The 17,367-nt window shown below is 39.1% G+C and overlaps 2 protein-coding genes across 11 annotated transcripts in view; one reads left to right on the top strand and one right to left on the bottom strand.

The window, feature by feature from the left end:
- The window catches only part of VEPH1 (ventricular zone expressed PH domain containing 1), a 294,353-nt gene that overhangs the window by 96,459 nt on the left and 180,527 nt on the right, over positions 1-17,367 (top strand). The gene's annotated exons all lie outside the window — the stretch shown is intronic.
- Positions 9,420-16,502, bottom strand: PTX3 (pentraxin 3). The gene is made up of 3 exons (XM_054483990.2): positions 16,202-16,502; positions 15,351-15,752; positions 9,420-10,647 (listed from the first exon to the last, which is right to left on the bottom strand). Exons 1-3 carry the CDS (start codon positions 16,329-16,331, stop codon positions 10,034-10,036), a joined length of 1,146 nt encoding a protein of 381 aa, XP_054339965.1. The 5' UTR covers positions 16,332-16,502; the 3' UTR covers positions 9,420-10,033.

Here is a 17,367-nt window from a genome sequence, read left to right as displayed (position 1 = left end):
GGTCAGGCTTAGGTCATGAGCCATCCTCAAAGCAGGGAATGGGAGTCGGCTGCAGCAAAGCCACATAGATTGGGAGTAGAGGAGGAGTAGATCCCCAAAAGAAACCCAGGACTGTTGCCAACAATAGGTGAATGAATAGTGGGGATGAAAGAACACAAATGTCCACTATATCATTTTGTAAGTGAGCAAGCTGAAGCTTAGAGAAGTTAAAAGCAAGATTCAAACCCTGACCATTTCACTGTAAAGTCTGCTTTCACAATGTAATCTTAGCACCCCCAAATACACTGGTTGTATTTTTATTTTCCCAGCCTCTGTTTCCTCATATATACATATAAATGTTGAGACAATGACACGAGATAATGCCAAAACATACTCAGCTTTCAATAAATATCAGCTGAGGTAGTGATGAGGATAATCATACTTGCCTTCCTATATTTGAATCTCTTTATTGCCAGGAAACGAACTCACTGTTTCCTGTGACAACCCACTTTATCTCTGGACAAAACTGAATACTAGATGTTGCTTCCTTTTGTTGAATTAGAAGTTCTCCCCTTGTGGCCTCCCACTTTTGACTAAGGCTCTTTTCTTGGGCCTAATAAACCCTCGTTCCTCTTTCACATGACGAACTTTCAAAAACTAGCTCCAACTTTCATATCTCACCACTCCTTCCCTTTGCACTTCCCTCTTTTCCTCCTCTGGCATAACATTCATAGTTTCCCTCTCAGTTTGCTCACTCAGCAGATGATGAGTTGTTTCTGCATCCATTTGCAAGATGTACCCAGACCCCTGCTCTGCTTGGCTGCCCTCCCCTGCATGTGCTCTGATTTGCTTGCTTATGAGGACTAAAATGGATTTATCCTCCCTATTGATACTGTATTTTCCTTAATGTAACCTAAAATCAAAGTCAGTTTTTTGTCAATCACACAATCACATCTTTGATTTCTCTTGACTTATATTTGAAATCTCCAAATTTTTAAATGTAAATTTTCTTAGTATATTCAGCAATTTCTGACATACTCTGTGTTTAGCAGGCTTTTTGTCTTATGCAAGTACTTACTTTTAATTCTTTACACTTTTCTTTTATGAGATTCACCCCATTGCTTTGGCATGCAAAGATCTTGTTGGATGTTTTTTTCATCTCAGTGTATCTGCAGCTCTTCCAAAGTTCTTATCATCCGTAAATTTTATGAGCAGAGCCACTCTGGTCTTCATTTTAAAACACTGATTAAAAAGTTGACCAGATAGGACCAGGAGACTCTTGTGCTGTGGCAGAGGTGTTTGCCTCTTAGACTTCTTTGCTATTATTTCCTTGATCATATTTTTAACAACTGTATTATATGCATCCATTTGCATCCTGTGCCTGATTTCAAACCAAATGCTCTTTTATGCTTATGAGTGAATCATGAGAGACTTTGTCCGAGGCCTATGTATTTATCCCTGAAGGCAAATATTTCAATAGTTCTAAGCCAATTTTTGCTACCTGTTATTATTAATGGTTATATATAAGTAACGTTTACTTTTACATTAAGTTTAAGTACACATTTATTTTATTCAAATTGTTTAGAGTTATTTTGTCTGTTTTGTATTCTCTGAATTCTCCCAGTAAGTGGTAATTGTAAAAGGTCTTACTTCTTGGAGGAAAGATTAAAGGTAAAATTGGAACGTTATCTTGATTCATACTTAAAAGTTAAGGGGATAGAAAACTTGAATATCTCTATACCAAATAAGACAATTGTGTCAGTATTTTAAAATCAACTCACACACAAAAAAATTAAAAATAAAAAAACCTACCAATTTAGTTTTACAGGAAAATTATAACAAATATACAAAGAACAGATCATTGCAATCTCTTTTAAACTTTCCCAGATAACTGAAACAGAAAAACATTCTCCACCTTATTCTACAGGGCTAGTATAGCCAGGATATCAGTACCATGATATCAATACCGGACAAGGACAGTATGAGAAATAAAAATACAGGCCCATCTTAATTATGAACATAGATGCATAAATCATAAATAAAAATTTTAGCAAAATGACTCTAGCAGTGCTTAAAGTAAATAATAGTTAACATTTGCTGAGTGCTTACTATACGCCAGGTACTGGCCTTTTAACCTATGTGATTCTCTCTCAATATCTTATGAGGGAAAAACTATTGTTAAACCCACTTTATAAATGCGTAATGACCTAGTTGAGTTTCTCCCAGAAATGCAGGACAGCTTGATATTCGATATAATTCCACACTGCAAAAGACTAAAGAGGAAAAACTTCATGTGATTAGTAAAAAGTATCTCATAAAATTCAGTACCTGTTTGTTCATGAAAACAAAATTCAAACTAGTAATTTTGGACAAATTTCTTAACGTGATTAGAGGAGATATATAGATAGATAATGATAGAACACTACATATATAAATATATATATATATTTCACTATATACATATAGTGAAACAGTAGAATCATTCATTTAAAGTCAGGAATGAGATGAGGATACCAATATATCTACTTCTATTTACTGTGGCACTAGAAGCCCTAGCCTAGACAAGAAAAATAAATGAAAGTTATAACAATCAGGAAGGAAGGGTCAAAACAATCATTATCTCTAGAAAAATGTGATAATTGTCTATAATAGAACATTTAAATATTCTGGCTGGGTGTGGTGGCTTGCACCTGCAATTCCAGAACTTTGGGAGGCCAAGGTGAGAGGATCGCTTGAGCTCAGGAGTTCAAGACCAGCCTGGGGAACATAGCAAGACCTCATCCCTACTAAAAATCAAAGAATTTATCTGGGCTTGGTGGTGTGCACCTGTAGTCTCAGCTACTCTGGAGGCTGAAGTGGGAAAATAGCTTGAGCCCAGGAGGTTGAATTACAGCAAGCTGTAATTGTGCCACTGCGCTCCAGCCTGGGTGACAGAACAAGCCCCTGTCTCAAAAAAAAAAAAAGTAAATATTCTCCAGTCAATTTTAAGACAAAATAAGACAAATTTCAGTAAAGTGCTGGAAGTGAGATCAATTTAGAGAAGCTAGTTTTTTTCTTACATACTAGTCATAATAAATTGAAAATATAATATTAAAAATATTATTTAAAGTAGAAAAATATACAATACTTACAGGAAAATGCAGCTTTTGAGAATAAAATTATAAAAGTGTATTGAAAGCAATTAAATAAGAAAATGGGGAAATACACCATGTTCACGGATGGGAGAGTTTGATGTGGCAAAGATGTAAATTTTCAATAAATTTAGTGAAACTTTGATAAAATACCAACAGAGGTTTCCATGAAAGATGACAAGCTGATTTTTGAATTTACAAGATAAAGTGAAACAGATAGCCAAGACAGTTTCACAGAAGGAGAAGAAGATGGGAGTTGTTGAGGGGGAGGAAAAGGCAGTAATTTCCCTACCAGATATCAATATATTATAAAATCATAATAATCAAGACAGTGTAGCACTAGTGTAAGATAGGTAAATAACCCATGGAATAGAACAGAGAAGCAAGAAAGAAATCCGTGCATATATGGAAACTGTATATATGCTAGGGGAATATTGACAATAGAGAAGGACAGACTATTCAATAAATGGTTTTGAGACGATTGTCCACATCACAGCATGCATAAATTAATAGCAGATGGAATAAAGACCTAAATACATAAAACAAATCTAAATCTCTTCTTTAGTAACATTTTAAAAATCTCTCAGCAAACAAGCAATAAAAGGGAACATCCTTATTCTGATAAAAGGTATCTATTAATACTAAACAACTAAACTAAAATTATACTTATTAGGGAAATATTAATGTTTCCCCTTGAATTAAACAATAAGATAAGGATGTCACTTGGTGTATTAGTCCATTTTCATGCTGCTGATAAAGATGTACCTGAGACTGGGCAATTTCCAAAAGAAAGACGTTTATTGGACTCACAGTTCCACGTGGCTAGGGAGGCCTCACAATCATGGCGGAAGGTGAAAGGCACTTCTTACATGGTGGTGGCAAGAGAGTATGAGGAGGTAGTGAAAGCTGAAACCCCTTATAAAACCATCAAATCTCATGAGACTTATTTACTACCATGAGAATAGTATGGGGGAAACCACCCTCATGATTCAAGTATCTCCCACTGGGTCCCTCCCACAACATGTGGGAATTATGGGAGTACAATTCAAGATGAGGTTTGGGTGGGGACACAGAGCCAAACCATATCACTTGGGCAATGAATATGTTTTCTGCTTAAATTATATCAGGGGTAAAATGTGATGTTTTGTAACATCAGAACCTTTTTAGAAAAGAAAGTTGTTTTCCAGTGCTCCCAAATAAGTCTCCAAACTTGTTCTTTGCCATACGAAAATGGTCTGTAATGCCTTTTCAGTACTGATAAATAAAAGCACAACCAATGCTTAGTGCAGCACAAGTTAGCATATCTTTCACTCAAGAAGCTGAAAATATTATTGAAGACCCTACAACTGCAATGGATTATCTGAGGGTTTATAGGGAAGCCCTTTTAAAATTTTGATTTGAAATTCCATGATGCAATGAACACCATTGCTATTTAACCTAAAAGTAGTAATGTCCCTTTTTCTGCATTTCTGAATCAGTGATCATAATAAAGAAATACGCCTCACTATCACTATGCCTTTTACATTGTCCTCTGGCATAAGTCACAAAATGACTTCAAATGATTGGAAACTTAAGTGGAAAGTCTTTGGGAAGAAAATGTAACATCTCATCAAGAGTCCAAATTCCTTTTTTACTTGCTGGCAATGACCTGGAAAATACTGTCTAGTTAATTATGATAAATTCAGCTCATTTTTTTTCTCTGTGTGAGACAAATTTCAAACCATTGCTTGGTGAGCAGTCTCAGAAAAATGGAGATAGAAAATTGTCCCCCCCATTTAATATGACAGTTATAATATATATGACATAGGATGTATGAGACTTAAATAGATAAAATATCTATGCTTTGTACAATTCTGGGCCCATAGTTCATCAATGGTTACCATGATTTCTATCATCATCATCATCATCATCATCATCATCGTTCTGGTTGTTTTTGTCATCACCAATTGAGTATCTGCTATGTACCAGGTCCATATTAAAAGATTGGAGGCAGGCTGGGCGCTGTGGCTCATGCCTGTAATTCCAGCACTTTGGGAGGCTGAGATGGGCAGATCACTTGTTGTCAGGAGTTCAAGACCAGCCTGGCCAACATGGTAAAACCCCATCTCTACTAAAAATACAAAAATTAGCCAGGTGTGGTGGCACATGCCCGTAGTCCCAGCTACTCGGGAGGCTGAGGCAGAAGAATCACTTGAACCTGGGAGGCAGAGGTTGCAGTGAGCCGAGATCATGCCACTCTACTCCAGCCTGGGAGACAGAGTGAGACTCCATTTAAAAAAAAAAAAAAAAAGATTGGAGCAGAACCATATCCACTCATGGAGTTTCATAATCTCTAGGGAAATGCTTAACCATTAAAAATTCATGATACAATTATTCTTAAAGGAAGTGGTTTTTAAGTTCACCATAAAACAAGTTGTTGGGAAAGAATTTATTAATCAAATATTCTAGGAAACAAGCTACTAAGCAATCTTATTAAGAATATTCAACCTGAATATTTATACCCATAGAAAACTATTAAATGTAGAGTTATAAAAAGACAATGCACATATGGATCAAGGAATAGAGATGTCTTAAAACAGGAAAAGACTTCTAAATTGTTAACCAAATCTTGGATCTGATCTAACTCAGAGTTTGCACCTTCTTGACTTCACCAGTAGATGCTGCTGTGAAGTAGAACAAGGCCTGCATAGATTTGGACATTTGTGTGCTGAACTCTGAAAATGACTTACCCACAATGGAAAAGAATCCTTACATTCATTTATTTGTTCGTATTTTTGTTTGCTTGCTTATTTAGTGTCAATCCACTGAAAACAACTTGGAAAAACATTTTTTAAGATAACTATCTTATTTTCAATATAACTTTATGGTTTATGAACACTTTTTTGAAAATTATCTGCTTACTAATCTTTCAACAAGGTAGGCAAGTCTTGTTATCCCTAATTTCTTGACTAATTTGAGACTCATAGAGATTCCTTGACAGGCCTGATTTCTTATAGTTATTAAGTTAGTAGGTGATGGTGCCAGGATTTGAATACTGGATTTCTGACCCCAAACCCAGCAAATTTTCTGCTACACTCCAGATTTATAAAACTTGATGCAAGGATCAATGATATGAGTGTTCATGTTCACTGAATCCAAGAATACATCAATGAACGTATACAATTACTTTAACCAAGACTTTAACCTTAGGAGTACATTTCTTAAGTGGCTGAAAGACAATGCTGGAAACATTTGGCCTTAGTAAAACTCAGGGAAGAGATTTCTAATCTAAGATTTGACAGGAAATGAAATAAAAATCAATTATAATTTCTTGTTTGTTTGCAAATCTAATTCTTTGTTAAAGTGAAGTCAATCAAATAATTGTAAATAGAAAGCTCTACAGTTCTACACTATATGCTTGGTAGTAAAATGTTCTGAATATATTTTAAAGGTGTTAATACTTATAAGCCAATTTATATTGTAATAGACAAGGAAAATATATCAACTGTGTTTAGTTCATATATTATCTCTGCCAAAAAATTAGCTCTACTGGAGATATATACATACATACTAGAGTGAAAAACAGTTCCAGTTTGCCTGGGACTGAGGGCTTCCCAGGACATGGAACTTTCTGTGCTAAAGGTGGGAATTTCTTAGGCAAACCAGGACAGTTGCTCACTCTACACACACAAATAATATTATTTATATGCATCTATATTACATATTTATTACACATACGTCTTTCCTACTAATAGCTTGAGTCATCTTGCATGATTATTTTACTATGCTGTAATACGGTGATGTCTCAATAAGTATTTGGTGAATGAAAATGTGTGACAATGTGCTAACATAAGCCAGCATGCTGATACTTCTCTTTAGATATTTTATCTCAGTTTTACACATTTCTTATTTCCTCCTTTTGCTAACACCTATATATTCTCAAACTCATTAAACGTTATTGCTTAGTTTTTTTTTTTTTTTAAGTCAGATATCCAACTTCCTGAGAATTTGTAAAATGTATTTTCCAAGTTTAGGTTATGGGTGTTTTAGAGAGAATAAAGTGCGTAGTTGTTGTGTGTGTGTGTGTGTGTGTGTGTGTGTGTGTGTTTGTTTTGTTTTGTTTTGTTTTTTTGAGATAGAGTCTCGCTCTGTTGCCAGGCTGCAGTGCAGTGGTGCGATCTCGACTCACTGCAATCTCTGCCTCCCGGGTTCAAGAGATTCTCCTGCCTCACCCTCCTGAGTAGCTGGGATTACAGGCACATGCCACTACACCCAGCTAATTTATGTAATTATCTGTTTTGAGACAGAGTCTCGCTCTGTTGCCAGGCTGCAGTGCAGTGGCACAATCTGGGCTTACTGCAACCTCCACCTCCCAGGTTCAAGTGATTCTCCTGCCTCAGCCTCCCGAGTAGCTGGGACTACAGGTGCGTACCACCATGCCCGGCTCATTTTTTGTATTTTTAGTAGAGATGGGGTTTCACCATGTTGGCCAGGATGGTCTCGATCTCCTGACCTTGTGATCCGCCTGGCTCGGACTCCCAAAGTGCTGGGATTACAGGCGTGAGCCACCCTGCCTGGCTGTAGTTTTTTAAATTAAAATAAAAATTACTGGATCAAAATTAGATTGAGTGATCAACCAACTAAAAGATTAAATACGACAAAAGTATATTTTTCTCTCACATAAAAGAAGTCCATGGGCAAGCAGCTCAGGGCTGGCTAGATGGCTTCACAATGATCAGAAACCCATGCTTCTTCTGTATTGTTGCATGGAGTCTCATGGTCTCAGATGATTGCTGAAATTCCAGCCCATTGCCATATTCCAATCAGACAGAAGGAGGAAAAGAATCACATATAATATTTCAGCATTGGTCAGAACATAGTTATATGGCTGCATCGAGCTGCAAGTAATGTTGAAAAATATAGAATTTACTCTGAGTGGTCACATGTTCCACTAAAGCTAGGATTCTGTCATTTAGAGAAAGATAGAAAATGAATATCTGGGAACAATTAGAAGTCCTTAGAACTCCTAGCTAGACTTACTGCTCTAGCAGATGTAATTTCTACTTTTTTAACCCAAGAATTATTTTATTTTCTTCTATTTGTTTGTTCTTCACCCTAAACATGTAATTACTTAAAAAAATTAAAAGTTTTCTTACATTAAATTCTGTCAGCATATGAGTTTGCATTTATCTTGGTCTGCAACATCTGGCATCACTTAAACGTGTAATTCGTGTTGCAGCATGTAAAGGAATTTAAATTATGCCTAATTTTGTGCCTAAGTTTTGGGTCTAGTTTTCCTTCTTCCAGCTGGGAGTTCAATTCGTACAGACAATGGCTAGACAGGGACTTTACATGTGCCCAGTGTGCCTAGAGCCTTGAATTATGTGATCTCCAAGAGTCTGAGACTGGCCTATCAGCCCCTAACTACAAGTGATTTTCTTAGAGGCTTAGCCTTGTTTGTGGGTTTCACAAGTGGAATGAAGCTATACTTATATGATGAACATACTCAAAAATCATTAGATTCGTGGAATTTTATTGCTGAAAGGCACTGAGTCCAATCATCTCCTTTTACTGAGAAGATCTAGAGGAGTTATGTAACTTGTCTGACACCTAGCTAGTTAGTTACAAAATTACTCCTGGTCCTATTCTGCAAACCTCATGAAGAGGAAATATCCTGTGGTTGTCCATGCCCTATCTTTCGGAGGACATATCATCACCGTGGGTCCATCACATTTCAGAAGCAGCTTTGTGAGGCCCTTCTATCAGCCCTCACATAGAATCTACAGGAGAATACTAATGTGGTGGGGAAAAGTTACCTCCTCATCCACAGTGTGAAGGGGCTTGACCTCTCCCTCCTGAGTAAGTAAGAGAATGGGGTGTGCTTTCAGGGCAGGAGTTCTTTTCCAGATTCTTAGGTCTCCCAAATAACATTCCTAAGCCATGTCTTGCAGCATCATGTGTATCTGAGGAACTGTGATGATTCATGTTTGGTGTTTGTTTTTATGTTACACAGTACAGAAAGTTGTATAAGCTCCTAGAATTGTCAAGTGGGAAGAGTCCTAGAGATTCTTATTTCATCAATTCCTTGATTTCTCAGCTGAGAAAACTAAAACCCACAGAGATGAATTGACTTGGCAGAGATAATATTTCTTGCTTATGATTTATAGGAAGCCAAACTTAAAACAAGTCTATAGTTGTTCATTCCTAACGATATTAACCATGCTGTTTACATAATAGTATCTGAAAACTAATTGCCTACTTTAAATGAAAAGAGAAAAGTAAGAGTTTGCTCCAAAACATCTCTTAAATTTATAATTAAATGACATGAGCTAGTTTTATAAAATATTTTATTTACAGTAGAGCTTTACAAAAATAGTCTTAATAAAATTAATACAAATCCCTTTTGCAATATAACTTATATGACTATCTTCTCAAAAAAGTGACATTCGATTATAACACATAAACTACATTTATAGTTGTTAAGTCATCTTGTAGTATAAATATGTTTTCATCATTTTTTTTGTAATAAGGTACATACCAGTAACAATGAACAATGGAAAACAAATCTTATTTTGTTATTCTTCCAATGTAAAATTCATCTCCGGCCAAAACAAAATCAACCAAAGAAAAGTAAAACAATTGTCCCTCTGTTCAACAATACAGTTCTTTTTAATTATTTGAGAGTTTATCTGACAGAGACACAGCGTTAAACTGAAAGCACCATGGCATAAAGTCTAGTAACATTATCCTCAAAAGCTTTTTCCAATGTCTTTCCTTCAACTGTTTATTCAGTATTTTGCCAGTACAAATAAAGATTGATCTCAACTCTCTCCTTCATTAGTCTCAAGTGTTCCTATTATGCATTGAGTTTTCAGACCTTCCCAACTGGCATGTATTTTAAGTGTGAGTTTCTTTCTTTGGCTTCAAGTGGAGTTTCACAACATTTATGAAACATACTGAGCTCCTCCATGTGGCTGGATCTCTGTGACTCCCCACCCAACAATATTCCCCCGGATGTGACAAGACTCTGCTCCTCCGGTCTCTCTTATCTCTTCATTGCTAAGAACGCTATCCCAGATATTGAAGCCTGTGAGTCTCCCAGAGAAGGCTAATGTTTCATCAAAGCCACCACCCACACAGCAGCCATTCTTTTCTTGGCCAATCTGCAGGATTCCTCCCTCAGGAACAATGTGACCTGTGGCCATCTCAACAGTGGTAGCCGCCAGTTCACCATTTACCCACAAGGATGTGAGCCCTTTCTCTGAATTCCAGGTGCCGCACAGGTGGGTCCACCTTCCCAGGGAAACCATGGCTTCAGCAACCAGTTTGTTCTCCTCTCCACCCACCACAAACACTATGGACTGGTAGCTGAGATACAGCTGGATTTCATATGGATTCCTCTTTGTGCCATAGGAAAACAGGATGGTTTTGTTTAATACATCTGTGGCTTTGACCCAAATGCAGGCACTAAAAGACTCAAGCCTCATTGGTCTCACTGGATGCACGCTTCCAAAAATCTTCTTGGAACGCATTGGGAATAAAACAGCTGTTTCACAACCTAGAGTAGCAAGAAAATAAGAAGAATATTAAAGAAAATAGAAATTCATTCAGAATTATTCTGGTATTAGTTATTTTAACATAAGCATTTTAATGATTACAATTGAAAGCTATATGAAACCCTACATTATGACTTAAGAAGCTTCCACTGTAATCTCTGCAGAGCAAAGAAAATGAGAAAAAGGAAAGCCAATTGTCTTATCCAATGAAGCATCTAAATGAAGAGAAAGCATGCAAATAGAAGAGCCAACTAGTCCAAACCCACAAAATAATAAAAGCCAGAACTACCTCCCCTTCCAATTTGCATATTTTCTTTGTTACTGTTTTTTTTAAAAAAAAGTTGAATCACTATCAGTTAACTTCAGACAATAATTCTATAATTTCCAAGAATTCAGAACCCAACCTGGTTCTCTCTTTTTGCCACCACCAAGTTCCTAAAATAATAAATCTATGAAATTCAGTAGACCTAGTTTGCTCCATTTAGCCTTTACCAACATGCATTTTTCAGCAAAATTCTAGGATAGTGATGTTATTGCAGAATACGTTTTTTTTTTTTTGAGACAGTCTCACTCTGTCACCCAGGCTGGATTGCAGGAGTGCAATCTCAACTCACTGCAACCTTCGCTTCCCAGGTTCAAGCGATTCTCCTGCCTCAGCTTCCAGAGTAGCTGGGACTACAGGTGCACACCACTGCGCCCAGCTAATTATTGTATTTTTTTTAGACACGGGGTTTCACCATGTTGGCCAGGTTGGTCTCAAACTCCTGACCTCATGATCCGCCTGCCTCAGCCTCCCAAAATGCTGGGATTACAGGCATGAGCCACCACACCTGGCCTGCAGAATACATTTTAATACACCAAATGTTCTCAGATATTTGTAAACTTTGCAGAGTTTTTAGAAAACTACCTTTGAGAGGCAACAATGTATAATAATGATGACTAAGCTTATTGGGCATTCACTATGTATCAGATACTGTTCTAATCACATTGTATGTCATTTTAATCCTCATGCCAACCATAAGAGATAGTCTTTTACATTCCTATTTTACAGATGAGAAAACTTAGGTGAAAGTAACTTATCTATGTTTACATAGCTGATAAGTAGTAAAACTAGAGTTTGAATTTTTGCAGTCTGGTCGCAGAGGCCACGCCCTTAATCAGCACACTACAGTGCCTCTTATTAATAGAACCCCTAGATTTCTCTAGGAGGGCTAGAATCCAGATGGTGTTACTACTAATGAGCCATGCAACTGTGGATGAGCCCCATAATTTCCTCTAGGCTTTAGTGTTATCTAAAAAAGCCCCTTCCATTCTGCTCCTAATATTCTGCAAGTCTGTAAGCAGCAAGTATGTAGCACTTAAGAGCTGAATAGACCAAAAATATGTTTAAAAATTCTACTTCTTCCACATGCTTATAATTACTATTTAAGCAGTAATTGAAAATCTTTAAGAGAAGTACATTCTTTCAAGGGGCCTGGTTGGAGAACATGTTTCTGCTAAAGAGCACTTGGGAGGGGGACTTTCAAATTTGAGGTGGAAAGCTCAGTAAGTTTCCACCATTGTCCATCTCAAGGCAACTTAGCCATTTGGGAAGCTGGAGATGCTGAAACGAAAACTTTTTACATGTCCCTGGGAAAGAACAGGTGAACTCTGCATCTATATACATATATATATGTATGTATACGTATATATACACACATATATACATATGTGTATGTATGTATACGTATATATACACACATATATACATATGTGTATGTATGTACACATACATATATAGTATATAAATGTGTGTGTATGTATACGTATATATACACACATATATACATATGTGTATGTATGTATACATACATATATATGTATATAAATGTGTGTGTGTATATATATGTGTGTGTGTGTGTGTGTATGTAGGTATTTTTTTAAAAACACCTAAATTAGGGCAGGTATAACAACCTAAAGAAGATTTGCCATAAGACAGCTTTGAAAAGCAAACTCCCAGAATGGTTCCAGAATAACTGGTAAAGAGACAGAACTTGCAGAAACCAAACCTCCATGTAAAAGTGTGGTAAACTACGTCAAATTCCTACAAATGGCTCAGGGGTAGGCTCTATCCTGAAAACATTGAACAAATATGGACCTTATCCGTTAGTATTAGGGATAATCAAATAAAATATTGACATTCAGATAATCATATAAAAGTAACTACAATACTAAAACACAAAACTGGCTCTGTCATGCTTTGATACTTTTTCACTAAATAATTTGAGCTTTTGGAGATTTTTAAAAATTAATTTTTAATGAGGCAGTGATTCTTTTTTCAAATGAAATTGCTAGGTACATCTTTTTTTCCAGTGTGTTAATTAAAATCAAATAAAAATCATTGAAAAAATCACCATATCCATGGGCATTTGATATAGTCTCTATAAAGTTTCAGTAAAGTAATGTTCAATCACGCCTGTAATCCCAGCACTTTGGGAGGCCGAGGCAGGCGGATCACGAAGTCAGGAGATCGAGACCATCCTGGCTAACACGGTGAAACCCCGTCTCTACTAAAAATACAAAAAATTAGCCGGATGAGGTGGCGAGCACCTGTATGTAGTCCCAGCTACTCAGGAGGCTGAGGCAGGAAAATGGCATGAACCCGGGAGGCGGAGCTTGCAGTGAGCTGAGATAGCCTCACTGCACTCCAGCCTGGGCGACAGAGCGAGATTCCGTCTCAAAGAAAAAAAAAAAAGTAGTGTCCAAGAGGGTGCCTACTGCAGTCTAATTAAGTGATTTCCTCTTTAAATAAGCCCAGGCAGTCAGGATTGCATTCCAAAGCACTCCTGGATTGCATCTCAGAGACTCAGCTTGCCTCTAGGCTACGCGGGCTATATAAGTTCATGGACTGGAACCGCATGTTGGCTATTTTTGGTGATCCTCTTTTGGGGACCAGCGATACCCAAAAACGAGGCTCTTAATACCTCTTTAAAATCAGAAACTCTCTTATGAAATGGCTTTTAACTAATAGGTTTTTCTGATTATCAAAGACCAAACAAAATTAAAACCAGGTTCTTAGGAGGCTAACAACAGAATGATTAGGAGCCAAGCTGGCTGGAGACCAAGAGAAGATAAATCAAAGCATATGGGTAAAAGTATTATTGGATGTAATAAGGATTAACATCTTAGAATTCAGAAATACATCCCTCTTCTGCTCTAACTAATAGCAAAGATGAAGATAAAAAATAGAGTAATTCTTCAGTTTTTCAGGTGCATTATATGTACAATGACTACGTGGTTTGCGAAACACAAGACATTTCATCCATTAAAATGGCTGCAGAATTCTAATTTCTCTCCTGTCACATTGAGAATCTGCTGTACATTTGATTTTATGCTTTTTCTCCTCTGAAGCCCTATTTAGTATTTACTGACAAGCACCCCTCAAATATTTAGGAAATATGGTATGGTTTCTGTAACTTTAAGTGAAACATGCTTTCATTAGATAAAATTCTGTAACTTTAAATGAAACATGCTTCTTCCCCCTCCCCATCCAGCAAAAGTTGTTTTCTTGGAAATATAAGGAAGGATTCTCAGGAAAAGTGCAAGTTATATTTTCTTACCTAGGACACTGATTTTCTAATACAATCCAAAATGATTGTCACACCACCATTTCTTAGAAGTTTTGGCATACAAAGGAGTATTGATTGGCTCCGAATCTTCTATTTCTTTCTTTTAACCATCTTTAGAAGGTATTATTTTTGGGAACCCATGTCTGTTTGGAGATTCATGGAGTGTCACATGGGACTTTGAGAAGTTGCCTGTGGTTTGAACAGTTTTTCTCCTGTTTGGCCCCAATTCTCTGAAACCCTGGGGTAGAGCTGGGATCGCATACACGGATTGGCTCCTACACCTGACTGTTCCACGCTGAATCCCAAACCGCACACCCTCCGACCTCCGCTGTCGCGCTAATTCCACAAACCCCGGGGGCTGGGGGACCCCTGGAGAATTCCGCTGACCCTTCAGGAGATTAGCTTCAGCCTCAAGTTTCTTGCTGAGAATGGGTGGGAGGAGAGGAGGGGCCGGCTGAGGGGCTGGAAAACATCCCTAAACGTTAGCCCGGACCCTGAAATAGTGCGGGAAACCAGAGCTCCTCTAAAGACAGAGGCAGGATAAAATTAGAAGACGTGGAAATCCCTAACGGAGGGAAGCTGGGCGGCAAGAGGGGTCACGGTTATAACGGGCCAGTGGACTCCTGCAGCGCCTAGTCGGATCAGGTGTCAGGGGCCCTAGATGTCTTAATAGGGTGTAAAGGACATTTTATTTTTTATTCAATATGCCTTATTTTGATCATGAATGATTAACTTTCTTATGTTTATTGGTCATTATACTTCTTATAAAGATTATTTGCATATTTTCTTATTAAAAAAAAAAAAGACTGATGGTTACCTCCACAACTCTCTTTAGGGTTCATTAGGACTGAGGAATACTTTTTTAAAGCCAATTTTCCCGCCTTGTATGGTGTGCCTGAGCTCTGTGACCGCGCATGCAGAAATGGGGGGGGTGTCTGTGTGTGTGTGTGTGTGTGTGTGTGTGTGTTTGTGTGTGTGTGCGCGCGCGCGCTTCCCATGAAAGCTTCCCCTAGAAGGTTGCCTGGCTTGGCTTGCCATTACGCGCGCTCCCGGAACAAAGCCGCAGTGGGAGGTCCCGGCCCCGCTTGCCTCTTTACCTGCCGGCAGCCAGCTCCGGGCAGCCCAGCCCTGCACCGCGTGCAGGTCGGCTCGCGTCTGCTGCAGCTCCTCTAGCACCGCGGCCAGGGCGCGCCCCGCCTCCTCTGGGCGCTGCCCCTCCGCGCCCTCCAGGCGCGCCAGCCTGCGGCCCGCGTCGCGGGTCGCCTGCAGCAGCTCGTCCAGAGCACTGGTCAGCCTGGCCTCCGCGGGAGCCCCCGGCGCGCACGGCCTCGCCAGGCTTTCCGCGAGCCGGCCCAGCTCCTCCCGCAGCCTCTGCAGCTCGCCCCGCAGGACGTCGTCCGTGGCTTGCAGCAGCATGCCCTCTCTCATCTGCGAGTTCTCCAGCATGATGAAGAGCTTGTCCCATTCCGAGTGCTCCTGACGGCAGTCGCACGGCGTGGCTAGAGTACGGGATACACACACGTTACCAGCCCGCCCAGGCCTGCCTTGGATGTGCTTTGTAAAAGCTGACTTCCCTCGGTGGTGCCAAGTTGCAGCCCGTCCCTGGTATCCCCCTTCCCTTTAAGGACACCTCCGAAAAACAGCATGTAAATGTCTCAGAAACGACAGAAATCATTCATTCAGGTATAGATTAAGTTGTACCCTATGAAATCGCCGGTTATGTAGCTCAAAACAGTCAAATATTGACGATTTTATATGATTCAACCTATTATGTACGTCACAGAAATAACTTTGAAACCTCCATCTTTCTTCAAGTGCGTCTCACTTTTGCATAACAAACTATAAATTTTTAACTCGTCTCACTGGCTACAAAGTATATGTGTGTTATTTAGACCAAGAGGTGGATATGTAGTTAGGGTTAGCAGAGAAACAGTTAAAGTGAACTTACGGTCCTCAGTGGGATGGAGTCCATTGTCTATTTCGTTGTCCAAATTCACATACATGAGATCATAATCATCCGAGTTCTCGGCCAACACTGCAGACCAGAGAGCACAAAACAGAATCGCAAGGAGATGCATTGCTGGAGAGACTCAAAGTTCTTTCCACAGCTGGCGGGAGGAGACTTTCAAGTGAGCTGAGTTTGAGCGGAGAGTCAGAGTGAGAGGCTGGAGCAGAGAGCCCTAAATAAATGCTGGGGAAAGCCTGAATGGGGATGAATGAGTAATGCTGGTGGCACTGCGGTAACGGGAGTTCCCCTGAATTTGGTGGGGGAGGGGGCTGGGTGGGAGGGCGAGGGAAATGTGGAAGTTGCACAATATTAAACCGCAAAGGTTTACACTGCAGTCAGATTAATTGGAGGAGGGTCAGAGGGGAAAGAGGAGAGAAACTGGGCTTCTACTGTTCTCCTGAGAATCAGCTGTTGTAATTTGAATTGATAGCAATGGGGATGAAGGAGGGGTGGCAGGGGAGAAATTTCAGAGGGTACTGAAGCAAATAATCATTTCAGCATTTTCTGTGAGCTGTTATTATTTCACAACCCTTTATATATAGAAAACTTTCCATGTTTCCTTTGTACACTGTTTTACAGGTTGAAACTGAAAATGGTCTGATTCCAAGATAAACCAACATATTAAGAATTGTTATGGCTCTGAAAGTCAAGTCCAATCTGAGCTATCTTGTCTTTAATACTTCTGGAGTTGCACCTATACTTTTATAGATCATTTTTTTTTTTTGAGACTGAATTTCGCTCTTGTTGCCCAGGCTGGAGTGCAATGGTGTGATCTCGGCTCACTGCAACCGCTGCCTCCTGGGTTCAAGCGATTCTCCTGCCTCAGCTTCCCGAGTAGCTGGAATTACAGGCACCCGCCACCACGCCCAGTTAATTTTTGTATTTTTAGTAGAGACGGGGTTTCACCATGTTAGCCAGGCTGGTCTCGAACTCCTGACCTCAGGTGATCCACCCGCCTTCGCCTCCCAAAGTGCTAGGATTACAGGCGTGAGCCACCTCGCCCTGCCTATGACAAACAACACAGTACAACTGGGTAAACCTAGAATGGGGGAAAAAAGCTGGGGGAAAAAAGGAATATACTTATTTAGTTATTTAGGTATGTTTCT

Source organism: Pongo pygmaeus, chromosome 2, assembly GCF_028885625.2.
Source record: "Pongo pygmaeus isolate AG05252 chromosome 2, NHGRI_mPonPyg2-v2.0_pri, whole genome shotgun sequence".
Classification (NCBI taxonomy): Eukaryota; Metazoa; Chordata; class Mammalia; order Primates; family Hominidae; genus Pongo; species Pongo pygmaeus.
The sequence above is the reverse complement of the archived record's forward strand: the minus strand, read 5'-3'. Positions and strand labels throughout refer to the sequence as shown.

What these genes read in the sequence shown, in the direction of transcription:
- PTX3 (XM_054483990.2), bottom strand. Translation starts at nt 16,331, where the DNA reads ATGCATCTCCTTGCGATTCTGTTTTGTGCTCTCTGGTCTGCAGTGTTG. An exon ending in ACTCCATCCCACTGAGGACC is followed by an intron (nt 15,753 to 16,201) that starts GTAAGTTCACTT and finishes CCCGTACTCTAG; the next exon opens with CCACGCCGTGCGACTGCCGT. An exon ending in CCGGAGCTGGCTGCCGGCAG is followed by an intron (nt 10,648 to 15,350) that starts GTAAAGAGGCAA and finishes TTGCTACTCTAG; the next exon opens with GTTGTGAAACAGCTGTTTTA.